Genomic DNA, 22,647 nt, shown 5'->3' with positions numbered 1-22,647 from the left:
CAGAAAGTAAAATGCTAAAGATTTCCCTGCCAGCTAAAGCCAACATGGTCCGAGGTCTGAATTGGAAGGTGTACCTTAGTACTTAGGTACTTTAGCTAAATGCGACGGAAGCGGGAAAATGTGGGTTCCGATACCGAACGCCTGGGCGGGCTGGACCTTCGAGTTCTACGGTAGTGTCCGTGCACAAAATATGGAGAAATATGATCCCCACACCCCTCCGAATTTCGCAGCGTCTCATTGAACCCTTCACCGGTCTTAACGTATTTTAGCTACGGTAACGGTCAATAATTTTTCAATCCAAAATCCACTGGTGAGTCAAGGTAATAACCCATTATTCTTTTATCCATTGTGCCCCGCCAGACCTTTGTCAGGCTTTGAGGATCGCCAATTTCTGATCTGAGAACTTTGGAGTTCTCGTTGACGATCAGAAACAATGGCCTCCCGTACTCTTGTTCAATCCAATTGCTTCAGGGCTATAGCTGCCAGCGCACGAGCTATTCCCCAGACCTCAACAAGATGGAGCTCCAGTAGCAGTTCTACTTCAGCCATTGCCTACAAAGCCCTGCGTCGTCGTCAAGCTCCTCTTCCAACCAACGACACACCTTCATCATGGTCTGCGCAAGCTGCCGTTTCCAACATTCTCTACGAAACTCCGACGCCTTCGATGGCACCCCCGAAGCGTCACGTCCTCAATTGCCTGGTTCAGAACGAGCCTGGTGTCTTGTCTCGAGTCTCTGGTATTCTTGCAGCGCGCGGTTTCAACATTGACTCCCTAGTCGTGTGTAGCACGGAAGTTGAGGATCTATCTCGCATGACCATCGTTCTCACCGGTCAAGATGGCGTAGTCGAGCAGGCCCGAAGACAATTAGAAGACTTAGTCCCCGTGTGGGCTGTCCTAGACTATACGAATGCTGCTCTTGTTCAGAGAGAGTTGCTACTCGCCAAGGTCAATATATTGGGACCCGAATACTTTGAAGAGTTGTTGGCACACCACCGCGAGATGACAGCTGAAGCCGAACTTGGAGAAGATGGCGAAAGGACACTAGAAGGTGTCGCGCAAGATTTCCACCCGAGCAAGATGGTAGCTAGTCAGGCGTTACGTCTTAAGCATGAACATCTGAAGTCAATTACCTACTTCGCACATCAATTTGGAGGTAAAGTATTGGATATCAGCACAAGTAGCTGCATTGTTGAGGTGTAAGTGGTTCTTGCCATGAAGACGATAAAATAGATAGATACTAACTTGAAATAGATCTGCCAAGCCAGTCAGAATCGATTCATTCTTGAAACTGATAGCGCCCTTCGGGATTTTGGAATCGTCGCGAACTGGTCTTATGGCGTTACCCCGATCTCCTCTCTACGGCCCAGACGAAGAAACGATTGTGAAGGAAGCGGACGAGATCGTTGATGCTAGCCAGCTACCTCCTGGTTAAACCGGGGTTACGGATATAAAGATTAATGGCGTTGGTGGTCCATCAAAAACATCCTGGTTTATTTGGGCATGATTATATGTAGACGAAGCTCCAATTAGTGCGAACTACCTCTATATCGAGCATAACACAAACGAGTTCTTCATCGTAGTCTCATCTTCACGTATTAAAACAATAATGGACTCATAGTGACACGGCAAATAAATTGGGTATTATCAGTAGATGAGAAATATCAATTTATTTTGAACCTCAACTATGAGGGCTCCGTTCCAACGAATCGATAGCCTCTATCTCTTATTTGATAATCACTTTTTTGATACTCTTCGTATTGGTATTCTATCTATAACCCCCTCATCCGTAACAAAACTCTTGATGGCCACTGTATGAAAGGTTAGCACTAGAACGAAAATCTGAGCGGGCCCTTGACGTACCAAGAGCAGCGTATAGCCTATTTTCCGCCTCGGGGAAAACGAGGGATCGTGGGGAATAGAAGACTTCGTCACTGACTTCCTCCGCGTGACGAGGCAAGCAGTGCATAAACTTCCAGTCCGGTTTTGCTCCGCCTCGTTCAGCCAATTCGTTGGTAACCTGGAAACCGGCGAAAGCTTCTAGTCGCTTTTGGGTCTCCTCTTCCTGGCCCATAGATATCCAGGTGTCGGTGAATATGAAATCGGCATCCTTAACAGCCTCCTCCGGAGAATGAGTCTGCTCCAAGAGTGTGGAAGAATCACCATGGGTCGCGATGTGATCCAGCATGTTCTGAGGGATCTCGTAACCGGGAGGTGTAGCGACAGAGATTTTCATGCCTAGTTTCACACAAGCAATGATTAAGTCGAACAAAACATTGTTTGCATCTCCCACCCAAGCCAACTTCAACCCTTGGAAACTTATAGAACCTGTTCTGCTAAAGCTGGGGGCGGCCTGGTGGATCGTGAGAAGATCAGCGATAATTTGAAGTGGGTGGAAATCATTGGACAGTGCATTGATGACGGGGACACTCGAATGTTTCGCTAACTCCAGAATATCACTATGAGGGCCAACGCGAGCCACTATACAGGACGTCATGGATGAGATAACCTTAGTGGTGTCTAGTAACGTCTCATTTACCTAGATAGCTCATAGATTAATTAATGGTCTTGAAATAAGCTACTACGCTTTTTCAACTGTACTTACTCCCAATTGAATATCGTTTTTCCCAAGAAACATAGGATGACCTCCCATGCGAGCAACAGCGGCTTCTGTTGAAACCCGGGTACGAGTGCTCAGTTTGTTGAACAACATTGCTACCGTCTTCCCCTTTAGAAAGGGTTCGAGATTGGATCCGCCTTTAAGGATTCTTTGATAGTAAGCCGCACCTTTCACCAACCTCACCAGTTCAACGGGTGTTAGGTCACCGATTGACAAGAAGTGCCGAATTGGCCGGGTAGTTGTTTCGGGAGTGGTTGAATAACTTCTTGCCTGAATGCCACGGGAGGCTTTGGCTATTCGAAGAACTGATGATCGCATTTTTGTACAGATTTGGTGTGTGCTATTACTTGATTATAGTCCCGTGCCAGGTATTCGAGTATAAACCGATATTCACAGTCGTCAGTATTTGGTTGGTTGCGTGTAACTTTCCTCTATAAGTGAGAATATTAAATTTGAGTCTGTGTAAGGTATCGTCGAGATCCGGCTTGAATCACTAGAGGGATGCAAGGATTTAAATATCGACATAAACACTATTCAAGCTTCAAGAGCTTGGAATATTATAGGACTCTTATTTGAATGATATCTCCGGATTGCGGACAATTAAATGAAGAGTCACCGTCGTGATAACACGCCCTGTCAGTGGGGAATAGATATTTCGATGCGGAGATTGGTGCTGTGTATTGAAAAAAAGAACAAGAAAGGCTGCCAGCAGATGCCCGACAGCTGGTGATTTCCGGACTTGGAGTTTGACGGTACCTGTTACCTGCAGATAAACCCTGCATTAAAAGATACTTCCCCGGAGTACGCTAAGCCATAAATAGAATTGACCGTTTGCTTATTATCCTCTTATCCTCCACTTGGTCGGCCCCGATTTGTTCCCGGTGGCAGTTTCCTTGGTATGGAAAAGCTGCAGGGTTGTGTTGGCTTCGCCCCAGCAAAAGCCTCGTCTCAGCCGATACGGTTGTAGTCTTGTTGTCAGTTGCTACTGCCGTACTTGGTTGATGACGACTACTTAGCGACTACACTTTCCCATTAGTTTATCTATCTTGATCCAACGCTGTTTCCCTTTATCTACCTAATTATCTAACCTAAAAGTTGGTTAGGTTCAACTTATTCTTTAACTCGAATAACGTCACATCTCCGTTACATTCCTAAACTTTGACCTTATGAGATAACTTAAATCTCCCTCAGGTTCGATGATGCCTGCGTGATCGACCCCTCACTATCCACGCATTTACATCTTTTCATTCATCGAGGCCATAATTATTCGGCATCTATTCTTCAACCTTCAACATGTCGGAAGAAGAGACATCCCCATTACTTTCCGCGGCGGCGAAAGGCAAGACGACGTCTCGTGAACGAGCTGGCTCTAGCGAATCGACGCCCCTCTTATCGAGTTCTTCCGGTACACCGCGTTACGATGGAGAAAACGACGAGCGTGATAGGGACGACGCCGTTTCGATTCGATCCCAACCCAACGATGCGCCGACCCAATCTCAACCGACTAAGAAGTCGAGAAGATGGCCTTCGTTCATTGCGATGGGCATCCTCGCGATAGTTGTTATTACCATAATTGTTCTTGCATTTATAGTTCCCGAGGCAGTTCAAGAGTATGCCCAGGAGGCTACTGTTTTCGAACCTACCAATCTCGCTCTCGAATCCATTACTATGAACGGTGTACGAGTTCGGGTACAAGCAGATTTCCATCTAGATGGATCGAGGGTTAGCAACGATAATGTACGAAGAGTAGGAAAGGCTACGGGGTGGGTGGCTCATCAGCTTGAGAGTCATGAGACCAAGGTGGATGTGCGTCTTCCGGAGTACGATAACCTATTACTTGGAAGCGCCATTATTCCACCTGTGGTGCTCAATCTTCGAGAAGGCGACGTAACCAAGATTGACTTCGTCACGGAAATAACACCTGGAGGTGTGGAAGGCATTCGTATCGTTGCGACCAAATGGTTTAATGGTGATTTGGACAAGCTACGTTTGAATGGAGTGGCCGATCTGAGTATCAAATCTGGAATTATCCCTCTCGGAACGCACACTATATCCGAATCATTTGTATTTGAAGGTCAATCTTTCTACCAATCCTTTTCCGATCTCTTCGGAAAGTCCTGGTTCTAGCTTATCAAAAAGAGGCTGGGCCATACACCTCATCGAACATACAATATACTAATTCTTTGAATAGCGAACAAAGTCCCTGCCATACCAAAGTATAACATTACTCGTTTTAATGTCGCGGACGGGCCAATGAATGGATCAATGTTGGTCGATGCTTCGTTGATCGCATTTAACGAATATCCGATTAAACTCGATATACCCGAGCTTGCATTTGATATTCTAGTACCTGGCTGCGCTACCGACGACCCATTCATCCTAGTAGCGGAAGCGGCTACGAGTGAGGTTCATGTACTACCACGTTCTGACGTTAACGCCGATGTCAACGCAGTTATCCGTGAACTACCCGACTCTCTGACTCATGTTTGCCCTGATTCGACGTCGTCGCCGTTAGATCTCCTACTACGACAGTATATGCATGGCGATCCTGCTACCTTGTTCGTCCGTGGAAGCAGTCATCCAGACGGAGACACCCCGAAATGGATTGCGGATATCTTATCTAGTGTTACTGTTCCTGTTCCATTCCCAGGTCGAACTTTGGATGGCTTGCTCAGAAACTTTTCTTTGACTGATGTTCACTTTTCTCTACCGAACCCTGACGCCGGTCCTGATGACCCGGATGCTAACCCTCAAGTCTCGGGTAATATTCTAGTTACTGCGGGCCTTCCTTCCGAGATGAACTTCGGTATCGATGTAACGAACGTCCGTGCCATAGCAAATGTGACTTACAAGTCGAAGAAAATGGGAGAGCTAAATCTACGAGAATGGCAACAGGCTAATTCAACCAGAGTTAAGGACACGGAGGGCGATGGAGCTATGCTCATGATACAGTCGCGCATTGTCAATGCACCCCTCAACGTCACTGATGCCAATGTTTTTGGCGAAGTCGTCCGGAATTTATTCTTCAGCACTACGGCAGTCCGCCTACATATCAACGCCTTGGTTGATATTAAAGTGCATACTACACTAGGGAATCTTACTCTTAAGGATGTCCCCGCAGAGGGAAATATCCCAGTAAAACGTCCGTCTTCGCTATTCTGATCTGGTTGGTGGCTCTTTCAAATGGTCCGTCTATTAGGACGGTTTGTTTTCCCGAGGTGCAATTCTTAGCCTTTTTATTTTTCATCGTCCATGGCAGAAGCTGACTGGTTTATCTAGCCCTCCCCAAGGGCTCTATGAATAGTATCAACCCGAAGGTCGGATCTCTCCAGGTTCTCGATACGACATCAGACTCGATAACGTTACAAGCATTGATTAATATGACTAACCCGACACCTTATACCGCTCATGTACCATATGTAAACGTCCATGTTATAAATAACGGTTCGATCCTTGGAAGCGCGACAGTGGAAAATCTGGACGTTGTCAAAGGTCCGAACACCAACGTGCTGGTCACTGCGAAGTGGAATCCTCCGATGGGTGGCGATCGTGGTCGAAAGATTGGACGGAATTTGATATCGCAGTATTTGTCTGGTTGGAACACGAGCATTACAGTCCAACCTCATCGCGACAGCATTCCAGGCCAGCATATTATCTGCAAAGCTTTATCGCAGTTCAATATGACTTTTGCAGCCCCTAAGTTGGACTTACCAGGCGACACACCCGAAGAGCGATCGCACTTTATTAGAGATGCCACTTTCCACTTTTTCACGTCGACGGCTACTTTTACTCTTGTATCACCATTACAACACAATACATTATACTTAGATTTCGTTAACGCCACCGCATTATTTAATCATACGGAGCCGGTCGGACAGATTGTGTACGATTTACCATTTTCAGCGCCACCCGGCAAATCGCAGACACCCAGACTTCCCGTCTCGTGGTCCATCGGCTCAGTTGGCTACGATGCCGTCAAGAAGGCTATCGGCGGGAAGTTGAAGTTAGACGCATATGCCGATGTAGATATGCGGCTTGGAAATTGGAAAGAATCATTATGGTATCGAGGAAATGGCATTGGAGCGAGCGTACAGCTGTGATATTTTTCATCTGGCGTTTTGGGGGGTATTGGTAGGCTTTAGAGAATAACCCGAATAGGGAATGGCGCAGTTGGTTGTTTGATAACGAGATCGGAACATAGGATATGAATATCAAGCGAATCGTACATTTATCTTTTTTTCTCATCTTTTCATAATGGACTTTTCAAGGATGAAGGTAAGAACATCCGACATACCAACATGTGAAGCGTAAGGATATAGCTGACTAAGCAGGCTATGACGTAGTTCGATGTTCTTCATGTTGGTCGCAAAGTCTCGATACATGTAGAAATCGCATTTCTAACATCTACGCATTCGGTGCGCGTTAATTTCGAAGCTCTATTCAAGGCAGGCAAGGAAAGGGGCGCCGATATACGACGAAGATCTTACCACTTTGAGGTCGATACGATTCAATTGTCTTGCAAAATTTTCTTTTTTTTCACCCCTCCCTCGCGGCGCCACTTACAAGAGTCCTCGTATCATATTTCTTCAAAGACATACAGAATCAGCGATGGCGCGCATGCCAAGAATCATATCACCGTACGCCCCGAGGCCCCGGCGCTCTGCGATGTTGGTGCTTATTTGGATGGCTATTTTGGTTGTTGCGCTGCTTATTACGTTTTACCTTACGGGTCGGGAGCGTGGGAGTACTGGGTTGAGACGGGCTGCTGAGGAGGTTTTGGGGGAGCAGGGAGATGCTAATGCTGAGGTTGGAATAAAGATTGGGGAGGGAGGAAGGAGGGTTGAGGGAGATGGTGGTGGTGGTGGTGGCCTGGTCGGAGATTGGTGAGGATGTGAAGATGGCGTCTTGAGAGGTGGGCGGGATGGAGGTTGGGGATATGATGGCGGGTGGTGCACCAAGAAATATTGCAGAATGTATACTCAGATACCTGTTTTACATGTATGGCGGACATATAGAACTCACTCAGATCAATGAGCCACGGAAAGGGTACTTAATATGTAGTATATTCAAAATGCTTTGGCGTCAGTGGCAGCATACGGGAAATGCGCTTAGCAACTTTTCACCCGCCCATCGTTTCACTCATAAATAATATTAACAAGCGAACACAAGGGGATTGCTTCCTATTAATCAATGATAGGACTAACTGCTACATTGAAAAATTATTCATGGCTGGAGGGAGTTAGAGAACAGCTCTGTGAAATAGCCATGACAGCTCCAAGACCACTGCGTGAATTAAAATATTACAGCCCAATCACTTTATCAGACCTCTCGGGCTCGCACAAACGATTACGCATACATTTTTGCACGAGCTAAATTAGTATAGAAGGCTGTTAGCTCCCATTACGGAGTCGGTGATCAATGTAGCCAATACCAGGAGCCAACGGACAGATAGATATAAGTAGCAATAAAAGCGTCGAGATTTCATCCACCACCGATACTTGTGGGATATGTCCGGTATAGTGTAACGGCTAACATACCTCGTTTTCACCGAGGAGCTCGGGGTTCGATTCCCCGTACCGGAGTTTCTTTTTCACAAATTTTAAGTCATATTATTCGCAGATATTTTCCTTATATTTTTCGGCCTTTATTTTTATATTTTTTGTATTTTTTTCTACCTCATATCCAAACCCATCGCAGATATCCCATGGATTTTTGTGAGGCGCAAAGTACCAATGCCCTTCCTAAATCAATCGAGCACCTCCCTCCCACCGATCGGACGAGGTCAAAGAGAAAAAAGAAAGCAAATTGATTTTAACAAAAGGAGAGAACAAAGGAAAAATCTCTAGCACCAGTCGTCAGGGCTGACAACTTTTCACGACCGACCTCCTCCGCTTTTTCCGTAATTCATACTGCGATTGTGCAGTATGCGCTGCGCAGGCCATTAGGAAAGATTGCATTCTCCTAATACTGTTGCCACGACAAAGCCTTGATGATACACATGAGTCTGGTGCGCTCATCATGACTAAGACTCTGGAGCTTGCGATAACTGCCTAGGAGGACCACCGCGAAGGCAATGAAGTGATTGTAAGGGTTTGACCATGGGCCGACAGCAGGACACATGATTTCTAGCATTCTTCTATAACGCAGGAATAGATCTATGTCCCACATTGGGCTAGGGCGCACGTAGTCGTCGCGCCTGGCGCAGCGGAACATCTTGTCGTATCTGTGGTTTAGGAAGGTGTTCCAGATGTAGCGCGGTATGGCGGTCAAGTCTGGCTGGTAACGTTTTTCGGCGTATTGGACGCGGTGCTCGTAGAAGAGATTGCTGGCTAGGACCATTAAGCTGTTGCGATCTTGGAAGTCTTCGGTGTACCAATACATGGCTAGGTATCTGCTGAATCGGGCGGCCATGGGACCGGGCGCGGGATGAGGGTCTTGCGAGGGGGTGTGTGGGCCGAGACGCTCGGCGGCCTGGCTCTCTTGTACCGTGGCCCATAGGTTGGTGATACCGGTCAGGAAGGGGTACATTACGATGCAAGGAAGTCCGGGGGTTTGGGGGTCATTATCGGTCATGCCCCGGTAGGTAAACTCGATCCCTCGAATGTGTCGGATGCCGAATAGGGCGCTGTCTGGGAGACGGCTTCTGGTCCAGGATTGAAAGGCTATGCCTTGGTTAGTATACATGAACGGTGGTTATACATGTTAACACTTACAATTGAAAAGGCAAGCGCGAAACCGGTTGCACATCGCCTCGGTCTGCTTGACCTCGAGGAAGGAGAACGAACCCCAGAACGAGTGGAATAAATCCAAGTATGGGACATTGAACAGGATGGTTCCGTCTGGCATTAGGTGGAATAGATTGGTCGCAATCTCCATCATAAGGCAAGTCTGGACCTCACGGGAGAGTTCAGTCTTCGACTTTAGGTGCTGTGGCAGAGGAAAATACTGGTAAACACGGGGATTGACATTGGGCCGAAGGGCGATGACCCCGCGTACAGCTTCCATAATCTTAGCGATACGACCGGCGATGGCTAGGCTGAAGTGTGATGTGGTCCAAATTCGGTTTTTGTCCTTGAGGTAGAACTCAAAGAATTGCCTTACCTCGGCACGGTTGAGAGGATTGACGTCCCGGGAGGCCGCAGCCATCACGACGAGCTTGTAGTTGGAAGTAATGGAAGTACCGAACTTTTCAAGGATGAAATCCTTGGCGATAATGGAATCATTCTGTTTGACAATATCGTTCGCTCGTCGGCTAGTGAGGGCGAAGGCCTTAATGTCCTCGACGGTTTCCATAGAGGCGCATATCTTGACGATGGTCTCTACGGGGAGGCAGAAGATAGCATTCGGCCGTGTGCCGTTCATGGTGTTCGTGTCAACCATGTCGATATCCTGTCTGTAGGAGGTACTACTATGGATAGTCAGTATGAGAATGAATGAAAACTATAGGGGATATGGAAAGGAATGAGCCCGCAATTGGCCGAGGATTGCAAACGTACCGGGGTCCTCTTAGTAGAATAGAATCTCGCGCGGCGACTCGAGGGTACCGACTGACACCCCCGTATGTTCTGACCGGGTTGAGAGTCTCCGGAGGCGGGCTCAACCAAAGTCGAATGCGGAGACGTGGGACGGGATACTGGAGGTTAGTGGCTAGCAAGAGCAAAGCAAACTAGAGGCCTCGAGGATGGATCAAGATTTATACCCAAGACCACTCGTCAGCAAAACTAAGAGCAGGACTAGAGTAGTGACTTGTGTGAATCGTGATCAAAGTATCCGGTATGAGACTAGAAACTCTAAGATGGTTGTAGGTGAGTAAGGAACAGATGATGGGAATTCTGGTCGAAATCAAGGGGTTTATATGGAAAATACCAGCATAGAAGGAATACAGCAAAAACTGTGCCCTCCAAACCAAACATTCCGAAGCAATTTGCTTCACTGCCATCTCAATAGTATAAACTCCCCGACGGATGCTATACGGGTCTAAAAGGCAGTGCCAATATGTTGATGATGATGGGGGCGCTCAAGTACTGAGTATATATGCGGGTACCCAAATTGAAAAGCCTAGGAAAACATTGAAACAAACTGGCCATAGCTTATAGGCCAATTCTCTACCGTTCGTCTCATGTATACTGGGCCTCTTTACACTATTGCAAATCTTTCACTACATCTTTGGCTAAATTTATGCTCTGACACATGGTGTCAACATAGGGAGTTTGTGGTTTTGTGAATCATATAAGAGCCAGTGAACTAATGGACGGGGACTCTTCTTGCCCTAAGCTCGTGGGCTGTGCATTTTTATCTGACAAGCGTGTAATATGCTCATTGACACATTGGAGGTAATTTTCTGTGTTAGCTATGACCTGGTTCTATGACGAGCACTATGTGAATAGGGGTTGGTATATCCTTTGAAGGATGGAGCCTCAACCCTTCTTAACTATCAATTGCTGAACGGAGCTAATTATCAATAACAAGAAGATTGAACAAGGAAAGAACCAAGAGAGCCAACAATGTATTATGTTATAGAACAAAGACGGATAACAGGATTATCTTCGAACGAAAGTAGACTGCGAGATTGACATATAAGCGCTGCATTTCACGACTCCATTTTTCCGACTCCCAGCTAACCATTCCATTCACCATCTCTAGAACACTTATTCCTACAAATCCAGTATTTAGTCGAAGTAAGTGTTCTTCTAGAAACTTGTTTTCGGCTAAAGCTTTCGCAGAACCTACCACCGTAGGTACCGAAACCCTTCTTTCAAGGAACCACATCGTCCGCCATGTCTTCCGACAAGAGCCAGAACCGCGCCAACATGCGCCAAGCATCCGAGCAGGACTCGGGATCTGAGGACAGGGGAACTGTTTTCACGGGCGAGACCCGCGTTCCTTTCCGTGACCGCCTAGCCGCTATGCGACAAGGGGTTCAGGAACGCTCTCTAGAGCGCCGCCGCTCGGGATTCCTCCCGCTCGCGCTCCAGGCCATGCCTAGCCCATCCCCACCTCCCAGCCCTCGTCCCCGACGTACAACCCGCCCGGACAGTCCCTTCCCCATTGCTCGTCAGGATCGCGGTACTAACCGACCGACTCCTCTCAAGCCCTCGGGATCTGCTGCTCCCAGGAAGTCCCCGAACCTGGAGCGCGTGGCCAAGAGCAATGAAGACTGTAGTTGCGACGACACTATCCTTGATCGTCGTGCGATGAAGAAGGACGAGGCTGACAGCCAGCGGGACTTATCTAACCGCGCCAACCGCCGATCCCGTCACGGTTTAACGGCGCCAAGCTCGCCGTCCCCTCTTCGGGCGAGCTTTAACGCGGCGCAGATGGCTAGCCTGGGGTCTGATCTCCAGGCTATGCTAGACCTGCACGAGAAGAAGGAGAAGGAGAAGAAGGAGCGAAAGGGTGAAGACAGGGAGTAAGTGAAGTCGGACGTGTAAGAATTGAGTAGTGGATTGAGGAATGGTGTCCCCATACCCGTACCCCGTTGCATTTGTTTTGACTTACCCACATAACCCCTAGCCTACGCTGCATACCTACCTAGGTATAAAATAGGTGTTTTGTTTAATATCGCGTTAGAGAACCCTCCGCGCTCGTTACGGAAGTGAGAATCGGCTTGATGTCGTTTCTTTCTTTCGGCTTAATTTTCCTTTGTTAAGAACACCCACTTACGTACCTCGTAAGTTGATAGTATTAGAAAAGAACAAAAAAAGTTGAAAAATAAAAGGCATTGTATTTATGCCTACCGGCACTGACCGGTAGACTGAATACAATGTATAAAACCCATCTGCGCAATCTTATAAACCTATGCTTAAGTGATATGTGCGAAAAAAAGACGCTCCCGCCTATTCCATTATGGAAAAAACTGTGTTCGATCGTGAATAGTTCGGCGATGGCCTTAATATATGAATGTTGCAAGTAAGAAACAGAGTGAACAACATGAAAGAGTCCGATTATCCTCGGAGATAGCGTAGAAGGCCGGTGTTACAACATTAGACTCGGAGCAATGCCGGCCAATGATTGGTCAGCTGCTTGCTTAGCAATATAGACCTCAATTTTTTGCCTCAAAGCCAATCAACAGCCCTTGGTGGTCTAGTTGGTTCATGGCGTTCGGCTGTAATTGTAAAGATTGTTACCGAAATGTCGCTGGTTCGATTCCGGCCCGAGGGATAGCTTTTTGCTTGTTTATATTCCGAGACATCGGTAGGAAACAATAGGAAAGTTTTTGTTTCATTTGCTTTTTGTCTGTTAGGAAATTGGCCATTGCACTAGCGAGCTATTGGTTGTAAACTCGCACGTTTCATTGAGTCGAGACTTGCTTACGATATTGGTACGAACTCGAGTCATGTCTTACCGTGTCAAAAGGGGACTACGATGAGTATCATACACCCGGTGCAAAATCATATTGTGGAATATGGCTTCATATCCCAAATAGAGGACGCCATGTCGCTTGACACAAACACCTCCGTAGTACGCAGCACGTGAGGACGAGTAGAAGACTTGAAGACCAGTGTCAGCAACGTATTACTAGTCGAAAATAACTATACAGTGAGGGAGTAGCACCTTTTAAGATGAATCGAACGCAACGCAACGCAACGCAATCTGCAATCTGCCACCTGTGATCGTCCAATTACGCGAGTCGAACACCCGCCTCCTTTCGTTTCTTGGTCTGTTGCGCGGTTGCAGAGCTCATACCGACGTTTTGACTGGCATCTAGCATACTCTGAGACTCGCGGCGTTTCTCGTCCTCGATCTTCTTGAGTCGCTTATCAGTCTTACCCTTTCCGCTGCCCTTGCCGTGGAATTGATGACTGAGGTGCTTGAACGCTTCCTTTTGGTCAAGCGACCGACCGTGTTCGTCATGGTACTTGAGTTCCACGTTAGGCTTGTATCCCTTGTTAAAGAGATCCACAAGCTGTCGTGATGTGTGTTGATCGCGAATATTATTCTGCTGGCGCGCCCATTCTTCTCTTTCTCGAACGGACATCCTGTCAAGCCGGCCGCTGTTACGGTCGCGTTCACGCTGGTTACGGGCTTCTTGTTCCATCTCTGCCAACCTGCGCTTCTTCTCCGCGAGGAATAGTTGGTGTTGGCGTTGCTTTTCATTGAGCTCGGCAGAGCCTGTGTCTTTGAGGAGTTGGCGCTCTCTAAGAAGTTGTAGCGTCGCACCGACACCCGATCCAATTGTCTTTTCCTCATCGACACCGATGACAGCTGTCTCTGCTGGTGTTGAAGCTTCACGTTTCACCCTGTCATGCTCGACGTCATACCCATCCTTCATGGGCTCGTCTTCGTCGGATTCTTCTTCCATGGCCGTAACCGGTGCGTCTCTAGGCGACTTGGGCTTACGAGGCTTTCGATCTTCAATATCTTCCTTCGTTAGACCTGAGACGAATTCGGAAATCTCATCTAGGACAAGACCGCCCCCTTGAGTACCCTCGTCCTCATTTTCGACCTCAGGGGTCTGCGCCTCTTCTCGTAACTGTTTTGCGATATCCTCCGGGCGCATCCTCTTTCGCTTCTTCAAGGCATTTCTCCTTTGCGCAGCTAGGGTAGCCTGTAGATCCTCGTCATCAACGAAGGCTGAATCGTCTGTTTTACGCTTCCTGTTGATGAAAGCATTGCCAGAGTCTATATCCATCGACTGGTCCGGCTCTTCTGATGGCAACGGAAAGATGTTACCTTCATCTATTGGTCGCTGTCGTGTCGTCTTTGTCTTTTTCTTCTTGGGTTTCTTGATCTTGACTTCCGAGACATCTAAGTAATCTGAAGACGGTTGTACATCGTCTTTCAGAAAATCGAGATTGATCTTTTGTCGTTGTAGGCTTCGCGGTTGGCCGTCTAGATCGTCGATCTGCACGGTATTTCCCAGCCCATCTAACGTAAACCTCTTGCTCTTTTTACCATCAATTTCCTCATCGTATTGGGCAAGGAGGCTTCGCTCTCCGGTCTCGTCGGCTGCGTGGGGGTCGTATACGGGTTTCTTTTTCTTTAGCTCGAGTTTTTTGCTAAGTTTTTCGTGCTCTCGGAGGTTAATGTTTTCAAGCTCATCTCCTTCCTCATCTCCCAAAATATCGGTATCTTTGAGGGTAAGGATTTGCTCTTCACCATCTTCAAAAGAGTCGATCTCGTGTCCGACCTTGACACCGGCAAGATCCTTTGATGTGTATTGAATTGCCGCCGCGGCTTCGGCCTCGGCAGCTGCTAATTCCTCTTCTAACTTGCGCGCTTTATCGATTTGTTTTTGGCGCTTCTTCTGACTGATTAACCACGATTTGGTATCGACATCACCACCTTCGTCAGCCTCGCCTAACCCTTTGCCTTGTAAGCTTTCGTATCGTTTCGCAGCGTCGCGGGCCTTTTTAATGGCAGCGGCCTTCTCTTCGCGTTTCTTCTTGGCTTGTTCAGCATCTTGAATCTTCTTGTAGTTATCGTATGCGGCTGCTTCTCGGGTTTCGAGAGTGCTTCCCGTGTCTTCCTCGGTTGTTTCTTTTTCTTTGAATTGAGGACCGCTTGCGCCAGGCACGGGCAAGGGCTTCATGCCCAGAGAAACGCGGAGACGGTTCGTCTCTTCTATCGCGGCGGCATCCATGATGGATTTTTGTGGTTTGGATATCGGACAGTATGGATTTTTGTATATTACACTTCTAAATGGATGCGATTATTTAGGAGGCGAAGTTGATGATGGGTGTCGTAAATGAGATAAAGCAGACAAAGTTCAGATAGAGTTGAGACTACAAAGCGCCAACTTGCCCAGTGCCGCGATGGATTATGTAAGGCTACCTAAGAAAATTAGGTGCAGGAAAGACGGACACCTACGCTGTGATTGGTCGGTGTATAGGCTAATCAGCCCCACTCTTGCGCGTTATCCTTTCTAGATAAATTTCAAATTTTCTGCTTCCTCTTCTCTTCTTCTTTTCCTTTACACAATCACGGATCTGTGCCCGATCGTCCTCTGTTCGCCCAGCGAATTCAGAGTTGATGGTCGCGGCAGCTCGAATCACATATGGAATCATCTTCACTTTTATGATGTCTCTCCAATCGACAGGTCCAAGAGTAAGGAGTGGTTTGGAAAGCCTGAGCTCGCCGTCAAAAGCTGAGCTCGGTGGACTGAGTCAACTCCAGGCCTTATATTCCACCCCTTTTGTCCGAGATCATTGATCTATGAGGTTGAGGAAAACCATAAGAGCACTACATCTCATCGCGCCTTGACTTATTTGGAAGTAGGGTATCGTCGAACGCTGTCACATTTTCGACATCCATCGCCGAATTGATTGCCTCGAGTCGAGTAGTCGTAGTAATTTTTGACAAATTTGCTGGCTTGATTTTTTCGAACACCAGTAGTGCGAAGTAAAACGAGACGGTTCTACCTCGGACGTCCCATCAGTCTTTACACACTTTTAGCCCGACGATGATACCATTCAAAGCTAAATCCGAAGCGCAAAGGCATACGCCGCTTTATGAAGCAAGATTAAGAGACCTTACTTCGGTCTAATCGCGGGCAGACTAGGTTCGTGAGGATAATTCTTGATTGTGGTTACTGTAAAAATTATTGCGAAATTATAATCACGGCGACTTCAAACAGTGAATGCCATTGTCTACCTAGGTAGTTTTGTTCCAATCCTCATTTGGTCTACGCCGAGCTAGATGACCCACTAGATTCTAGATGTTTGCCGCGTACCAAGGTTGCATTTCGCTACATACAATGCCGTTCACGGCGAATTTAAGCCACGAACTATAGAGGCTCTACGATGCAATCTTATAACTTTACCCTGACTATACTTGGCCTTTAAGTTGCTGAGTCGAACGGACTGATATCCCGGGCCGATATGGAATGATGCAATTGGCAAAAAAAAAAGTCAAGAGCATACTTGCCTAGGAGTATTACTATCCGCGGTTTGAGTATAGTTGTACGCATGTGACGAGTAGTTGGCCGATGCGCCGCTTTGCTAATGCATTCGGTGGTAGCCACCGCGATGGCTTGACTTATGCTAACGAGCGGGTAGGTCCGAATTCACCTCAAGATGGAGAATCCCGTGATCTGTTCGGTCTTTGCAGTTATACATCCTTGTGGTGTTCGCCCTTGCATCAATTGTTAAAGTTTAAGCCGAGGCGAAAAGAAATCAGCATATGCGAATCTCGAGTTAAATTTCTCAATATCAACATACTGTTTAGTTACAAGCGTACATAGCATCACTCTCCTAACAATGAACATCCACATCTTCCCCAATTTCTTCCTAGCTATGCTAACCAACCAGCCAACTCCGCAACTCCAACCTCAAATACAAAATACTACGCCGTACTATACTATGCTGGAGCTAATTATGCGGGGATCATGTCCCCCGCATTGGAGGTCATTATCCCATTGCCATTTCTATGGGGAATTAGCAGCTTTCTCACAATTAATTCCAATCCAGCCTCATAGTCCGTCTGTGTTATTGCTCGATCCAACCTGGTCCATCAGGGGCGACTTACCAGATTCGTCTACCCCGTATGCATGACACTTGCAGCTACTGCTGGCTACCTCCCCCAAAGCGGCCCGATTCTAGATTCCCCCAGGTTAACGCTTGGTTGGCTCTTGGTTGTCCCTGGTAGATGATTGAGCTCGGACACTAGACCTCTTCAGCACACACGTCATCTAATATTCAGGGCGGACTTTCTTCTGCCGCGTTACATTGGCCCCATTAAACGCCGCCAGCTCGGCCTACCTGGCTACTATCTTTTGACCGAGGAGTATCGCCGCAATACCTCTGAAATTCGGCCCTATCCGTTACTTACTGGGCACCTGGTCAAATGTCCAAAAGGGGAATAGAGCTATGGTGTGATGTTATTGGAAGACTTTAGATATAAGAGTCGATCAAGATGGACGTCTTCCAGAACACCAACCTGGGACTCATCTCAAGCAACAGCAGCTCGCTCATTCAACCCATTATGCAGGGCTTCACTTCTCTGTTTCTCTTTGGCGGCTTTGCCTTCCAGACCATCCTTGGTCTACCCGGCGTACGACGAGACGGTGCAATTGTTAAGAGAGCGGTTGATGATTTCATATCCACCGAGGAACCGATTGCACTTGCGCAGCTTCTCGCCAATATCGGCTCGAGTGGCGCCAATGCTCCGGGAGTGAGCTCAGGCATTGTTGTAGCCTCTCCATCTACGGACAACCCTGATTGTAAAGAAACATATCCTCAATGCATTGCAATATCCGAGCTTCTTACTAACTTATCATTTAGATTTCTATACATGGACAAGAGACGCCGCCCTTGTTTTCAGGGCCATAGTTGACCGATTCGCCAATAGCTACGATGCTGATCTACAGACCGAAATTCAGAACTACATTATCGCTCAAGCTAAATTGCAGACCGTGTCTAACCCCTCAGGCTCTCTATCTGACGGAACTGGCTTGGCAGAGCCCAAATTCAACGTCGATGCCAGTGCTTTCACTGGCAGCTGGGGCCGACCCCAACGAGACGGACCGGCTCTTCGAGCTATCGCGTTGAGTGGATACGCCGAATGGTTACTCGCAAATGGATACAACTCAACGGCTAACGACGTCGTTTGGCCCATTATCCGAAACGATCTCGCCTACGTTACTCAATACTGGAACCAGACCGGGTTTGATCTATGGGAGGAAGTCAGCGGAAGTTCTTTCTTCACCATCGCCGCCTCGCACAGATCTCTGGTTGAAGGAAGCGCCTTGGCTAAGTCTCTCGGTGCGAGCACTACTGATTACGATGCTGTTGCGCCTCAGATTCTTTGCTTCCTCCAATCTTTCTGGTCGTCATCAAGCGGTTACGCGCTCGCCAACATTAACGTCAACAATGGCAGGTCGGCTAAAGACGCTAACGTACTTCTGAGCTCAATTCACAACTTTGACCCAGCACTGAGCTGTGACGCTGCAACTTTCCAGCCTTGCAGTGACCGAGCCCTATCCAGTCACAAAGTCGTTGTAGATTCGTTCAGGGATATTTACACCATCAACTCAGGAATCGCTGCTGGTTCTGCTGTTGCTGTTGGACGATATCCTGAAGATACCTACTACAATGGCAACCCGTGAGTATTCCTCTTAGCCAATTGAAAGATTGCATCGGTTGCTAACAATCACACAGGTGGTATCTTAACACACTCGCAGCAGCAGAACTACTTTACGATGCCCTCTACGTGTGGCAAACAGAAGGCTCCATCACAGTAACCGCGACTTCGTTGCCGTTCTTCCAGGATTTTTCCTCGGGAGTCGCGGCTGGTACTTACAAGTCTGATTCAGATACTTACACAACCCTGTATAACGCCGTATACGGCTATGCTGATGGTTTCGTGGACATTGTTTCCAAATACGTCGCATCCAACGGATCCTTGGCTGAGCAATACAGCCGTGATGACGGCACACCATTATCTGCTAGGGACCTTACTTGGTCGTATGCTTCTTTCTTGACAGCCGCTGCAAGGCGCGCTGGGGTGGTTCCAGCTGGTTGGGCTGGAGCAGGGTCAACTGCAACTGTAGTTCCTAGTGCTTGTGCAGCAACATCGGTAGCCGGGTCTTACTCGGCAGCGACTGCTACAGCTTTCCCAGCAAGCCAAACCCCAGTCACCAGTAGTGCGCCGACTAGTACGTTTACTCGACCTACAATCACCGTGACAAGTCCAGGCTCATCATCTACCAGCAACTGCGCCACTGCAACGTCTGTAGCGGTAACTTTCAATGAACTCAAGACCACAACTTACGGTCAAACCGTCAAGGTTGTCGGTAACGTCGCTGCCTTAGGCAATTGGGATACGAGTAAGGCGGTAGCGCTCAGCGCTTCGTCTTATACCTCGAATAACCCTCTCTGGAAAGCCACGATTACTCTACCGGCTGGCCAAGCCATCCAGTACAAGTACATCGTGGTAAATACAGACGGCTCGATAACTTGGGAATCAGACCCGAATCGTTCATACTCAGTTCCAAAGTCTTGCTCGACTACGTCGACGAAGACGGATACTTGGCGATGAACATAATCAAAAAACAAATTTATTAATAAGACCTTCTAGGATTAATATTTAGAGGCTTCGAGGCCGAGATTGAAAAATATGGTACTAATTTGTTAGACTAGATATGTACGAGATATTTCTATGGGGGACTAATATGGCAGAACCTTAGAGCATTCTCGTTGCTCGATTGAGATAATGGAATACGGTACATAATAGTCAACAGAAATCCACTTCGACTTTTACGTTTGATTGATGTCTATGCTTCTAGGGCCATTTACGCATTTGCTCCCACCACCTACTAATATATTCCAATTGTCAATCTCACTTATGAATGTAGCTCTCATACCGCCAATTTTCCAACATTCACGCCACTACGCATCTCCCTTCCCCTCCGCAAACTTCTCCAACTCCCTCATAACAGTATCCACAGCCCAAGTAAATGTAGTCTCCATACCAACATCCAAACCTTTACCAACCTGCGCCTGTATCCCCTTCTCGCGCAGCACAGCCTCATCTAAAGCCCCCTCCACATCACTATCTTTAAATAAAGCAGCGTGTGCGGAAACATAATTCGGCCACACGACTTTATCCACGTAGCCAGGCGGATCCGTCCAAAACCCTTCGAGAGTGACGTAGCCATCCCGCCGTTCGCGCCGCTGGGTCGCGCGTGCCCGGCTTACGAGGAGGAAGAGCTTTGTGTCTAGGAGAGGGGGAACTTGGCCGGTTTCTAGGGGTGGGGAGTACAGGAGGAAACCGTCTAGGAGGCAGGTGCGGAGTTTAGAGGAGATTATGGAATGCCCGGGTTGTCCCGGTTGTGTCCATGCGTCTACTTTCGCCTTGGCGGCTGCGATGGCGGTGTCCGAGACCGGACAGGAACCGATGGAGTTTTGGTCTTCTTTTGAGTCGACGAAGGGCTAGGAGTTATTAGTATCTCCGTGTTATGTTATTTATGTTATGAAAGTGAATACGATTTATGAAGGTAGATGAGTGGCTTGTGACCTAGTGCACATTGTATGTAGCGTTACACAGCGTGTGGAAATGAAACTAAATGGGAGATATGAAGGAATGAGGTAGATGAAGAAAAATGACATATTCTTCTCGCATCATATCAACTCACCGGAAATGTGCCATGTGCGCGAATATGTTCTAGCGCTCGCTTCATATCCGGGATGGAGATGGCTTCGGCGCAGTCCCAATCTAGGAAGCCTTCCCTGGTAGGTAATCTGAGTTATGTTATTAGCATTATCCTCTCTTTCATCTCATTCAAAAGACATTTTTAAAGTTAATATAGGGATAATACGGTTAGCTCACTCAGTTTCGGCTTTATAGAAGTCATCTTCGTGCAGTATAAATGTGTTGGGAAATACATCGCGCAATAACCGAGCCAGCGTCGTTTTCCCACTCGACGATGCCCCGCTAATGCCGACGATGAATGCTTTTCTGTCCTCCATTTCTTTACGGCCCGATGGCCTAACGAGTATCTCTTTGATTCGAGAAGTAATGATGCTGCATAGGATAAGACGTTGCACTTTCTAGCATTTGAATGAGGATGGGGAAGATAGAATTGGCGCCGCTAGCCGCCGAAAGCTAATGAAATCGGATCCGCCCGGGATGACTCAGCCGGTCTCATCATGTACGATCACGCCGAAGTCATACGGGACCGGGGTATGTCACGAAGGGAAGCAGCGATATACATAATTCATCTTGATATTAACTTGAGACGGAGGTTCCTAGTTCATTATAAACATTTTTTATTAAATCCATTCAGGAGTGGCCTGCTAAACATCTAACAAAGCTCCGAAACAAGTTCAGCTGTTCATACAGCGAATAGTCTCATTGAATCCAGATAACATAGATGAAATATCGAGCTCATTATCGCCCATACTTCGAGTTAAGTTTCCTCATAATGGACATCGCTCCAGTTCTGTAACTGCCACCAAATAACGCCCAATGGTTCAGATGATGATATCTGGCCATGCAATGATTAGCTCAATACGCGTCCAAAGCCAAAACGGGAGGGTATCACGACTTACAACTCATAAAGCGCCACCCTATCCTCCCACTCCTCCTTCGGTTCCGCCTTCGGCACCAAACTCTCATACTCCTTCCAGAAGCTACTTCCAAACCCACCAAACATACGCATAATACCTAACTCATATTCAGAATGTCCATACACAGCCGAAGGGTCAAACACAACCTCCTCAACACCTCCTTGTCCCGCAATCCTGCCTCGCCCATGATTCCCACTCCATAAATCACCATGCACAACAACCGGATACACACCCTTAACATGCCCATCCCCAATCAACCTCGGCACAACCGTTCCCGCCGTCCTCTCCACCGCATCCCTAAGTTCCGCATCCTTCCCATTCGCCCCCTCCCCCTGTCTCAATATCGCACGCAGTCTATTCTCCGCATAAAAATCCGCCCAAGAAGCTTTCCAAGAATTATCCTGCGGCGACGAGCCGCAACACGTAGTCTCAGGAAACCCAAACATCGGTTTATCAAAGCCGGTTGGTATAGGCGCGGGGGTCGTGTGTAGTTGAGCGAGTTTTTGAGCGAGGGATTGTCCGGATCCGCCTGGGCGGGAGGACCCGAGTTCTAGGAAATCGGTTACGAGAAAGAACCTGTTGGGGTTCTCGTGGAAGACGCCGTTGGCGTGGGATTTTGGGCAGAGGTTGGGTACGATGAAGTGGATTGCGTTGAGGGAGGCGTGTTCGCCTGTGTTGTGGTTAGCTTTTGAGGCGCTTTTGTATTGTTTTGTGAGGGTCGCGTGAAGGGGACGGGTGGTTGTCCTTACCCCTGAACATTAACTCTGAATCTGCTCCTGTTCCGGTCTTGACGAAGTAGTTCTTGTCTTTCCCATCCACGGTCGAGCTTAGCTTGAAGGTGGACGCAAACCCTGAGCCGCCATGAGAGGCAAGCTTGGTAGCTTTGGGGTCCAGGCCCAGCGCTTCTAGAATGGCTGGATCGACCTTAGAAGCCATAGTACTCGCGTTCCTGGCGTATAATGATTCGGAGAGATTGATTAGTGGCCGACTGAGGCTGGCTATAAATTGCATCCGCTTCTGTG

At 47.7% G+C, this 22,647-nt stretch overlaps 9 protein-coding genes and 2 non-coding genes across 11 annotated transcripts; 6 read left to right on the top strand and 5 right to left on the bottom strand.

The window, feature by feature from the left end:
• Window positions 1-433: 433 nt before the first annotated feature.
• Window positions 434-1,433, top strand: F4822DRAFT_428944 (small regulatory subunit of acetolactate synthase; the record flags this gene model as incomplete). Its single annotated transcript, XM_051460996.1, has 2 exons — window positions 434-1,197; window positions 1,253-1,433. 2 exons carry the CDS (start codon window positions 434-436, stop codon window positions 1,431-1,433), a joined length of 945 nt encoding a protein of 314 aa, XP_051314098.1.
• Window positions 1,434-1,735: 302 nt separating this feature from the next.
• F4822DRAFT_428943 (ornithine carbamoyltransferase precursor-like protein) lies at window positions 1,736-2,936 on the bottom strand (the record flags this gene model as incomplete). The annotated part of the gene is made up of 3 exons (XM_051460995.1): window positions 1,736-1,809; window positions 1,862-2,537; window positions 2,604-2,936. The coding sequence occupies 3 exons, from the start codon at window positions 2,934-2,936 to the stop codon at window positions 1,736-1,738; spliced, it is 1,083 nt and encodes a 360-aa protein (XP_051314097.1).
• Window positions 2,937-3,773: 837 nt separating this feature from the next.
• Window positions 3,774-7,000, top strand: F4822DRAFT_242048 (uncharacterized protein). The gene is made up of 4 exons (XM_051454312.1): window positions 3,774-4,692; window positions 4,810-5,760; window positions 5,898-6,893; window positions 6,950-7,000. Exons 1-3 carry the CDS (start codon window positions 3,912-3,914, stop codon window positions 6,716-6,718), a joined length of 2,553 nt encoding a protein of 850 aa, XP_051314096.1. The 5' UTR covers window positions 3,774-3,911; the 3' UTR covers window positions 6,719-6,893; window positions 6,950-7,000.
• A 1,128-nt stretch (window positions 7,001-8,128) lies between these two features.
• On the top strand, window positions 8,129-8,200 carry F4822DRAFT_t75. Its single transcript has one exon. It is a non-coding gene; the product is annotated as a tRNA-Glu (tRNA).
• A 379-nt stretch (window positions 8,201-8,579) lies between these two features.
• On the bottom strand, window positions 8,580-9,998 carry F4822DRAFT_428941 (uncharacterized protein; the record flags this gene model as incomplete). Its single annotated transcript, XM_051460994.1, has 2 exons — window positions 8,580-9,280; window positions 9,332-9,998. The coding sequence occupies 2 exons, from the start codon at window positions 9,996-9,998 to the stop codon at window positions 8,580-8,582; spliced, it is 1,368 nt and encodes a 455-aa protein (XP_051314095.1).
• A 951-nt stretch (window positions 9,999-10,949) lies between these two features.
• Window positions 10,950-12,557, top strand: F4822DRAFT_242018 (uncharacterized protein). The gene has a single exon (XM_051454311.1). The coding sequence runs from the start codon at window positions 11,396-11,398 to the stop codon at window positions 12,029-12,031; it is 636 nt and encodes a 211-aa protein (XP_051314094.1). The 5' UTR covers window positions 10,950-11,395; the 3' UTR covers window positions 12,032-12,557.
• A 133-nt stretch (window positions 12,558-12,690) lies between these two features.
• On the top strand, window positions 12,691-12,779 carry F4822DRAFT_t76. The gene has a single exon. It is a non-coding gene; the product is annotated as a tRNA-Tyr (tRNA).
• A 337-nt stretch (window positions 12,780-13,116) lies between these two features.
• F4822DRAFT_402507 (SART-1 protein) lies at window positions 13,117-15,328 on the bottom strand. Its single transcript, XM_051458027.1, has one exon. The coding sequence runs from the start codon at window positions 15,199-15,201 to the stop codon at window positions 13,240-13,242; it is 1,962 nt and encodes a 653-aa protein (XP_051314093.1). The 5' UTR covers window positions 15,202-15,328; the 3' UTR covers window positions 13,117-13,239.
• Window positions 15,329-17,291: 1,963 nt separating this feature from the next.
• F4822DRAFT_241979 (carbohydrate-binding module family 20 protein) lies at window positions 17,292-19,711 on the top strand. Its single transcript, XM_051454309.1, has 3 exons — window positions 17,292-17,778; window positions 17,840-18,659; window positions 18,716-19,711. The coding sequence occupies exons 1-3, from the start codon at window positions 17,472-17,474 to the stop codon at window positions 19,593-19,595; spliced, it is 2,007 nt and encodes a 668-aa protein (XP_051314092.1). The 5' UTR covers window positions 17,292-17,471; the 3' UTR covers window positions 19,596-19,711.
• F4822DRAFT_241983 (P-loop containing nucleoside triphosphate hydrolase protein) lies at window positions 19,471-21,152 on the bottom strand. The gene is made up of 3 exons (XM_051454310.1): window positions 20,886-21,152; window positions 20,692-20,797; window positions 19,471-20,488 (listed from the first exon to the last, which is right to left on the bottom strand). The coding sequence occupies exons 1-3, from the start codon at window positions 21,023-21,025 to the stop codon at window positions 19,946-19,948; spliced, it is 789 nt and encodes a 262-aa protein (XP_051314091.1). The 5' UTR covers window positions 21,026-21,152; the 3' UTR covers window positions 19,471-19,945.
• A 451-nt stretch (window positions 21,153-21,603) lies between these two features.
• F4822DRAFT_428936 (fructosamine kinase) lies at window positions 21,604-22,561 on the bottom strand (the record flags this gene model as incomplete). The annotated part of the gene is made up of 2 exons (XM_051460993.1): window positions 21,604-22,295; window positions 22,375-22,561. The coding sequence occupies 2 exons, from the start codon at window positions 22,559-22,561 to the stop codon at window positions 21,604-21,606; spliced, it is 879 nt and encodes a 292-aa protein (XP_051314090.1).
• Window positions 22,562-22,647: the final 86 nt, after the last annotated feature.

This window comes from Hypoxylon trugodes (assembly GCF_022578975.1).
Source record: "Hypoxylon trugodes strain CBS 135444 unplaced genomic scaffold F4822scaffold_5, whole genome shotgun sequence".
Classification (NCBI taxonomy): domain Eukaryota; kingdom Fungi; phylum Ascomycota; class Sordariomycetes; order Xylariales; family Hypoxylaceae; genus Hypoxylon; species Hypoxylon trugodes.
This window is presented reverse-complemented; position numbering and strand designations above follow the sequence as displayed.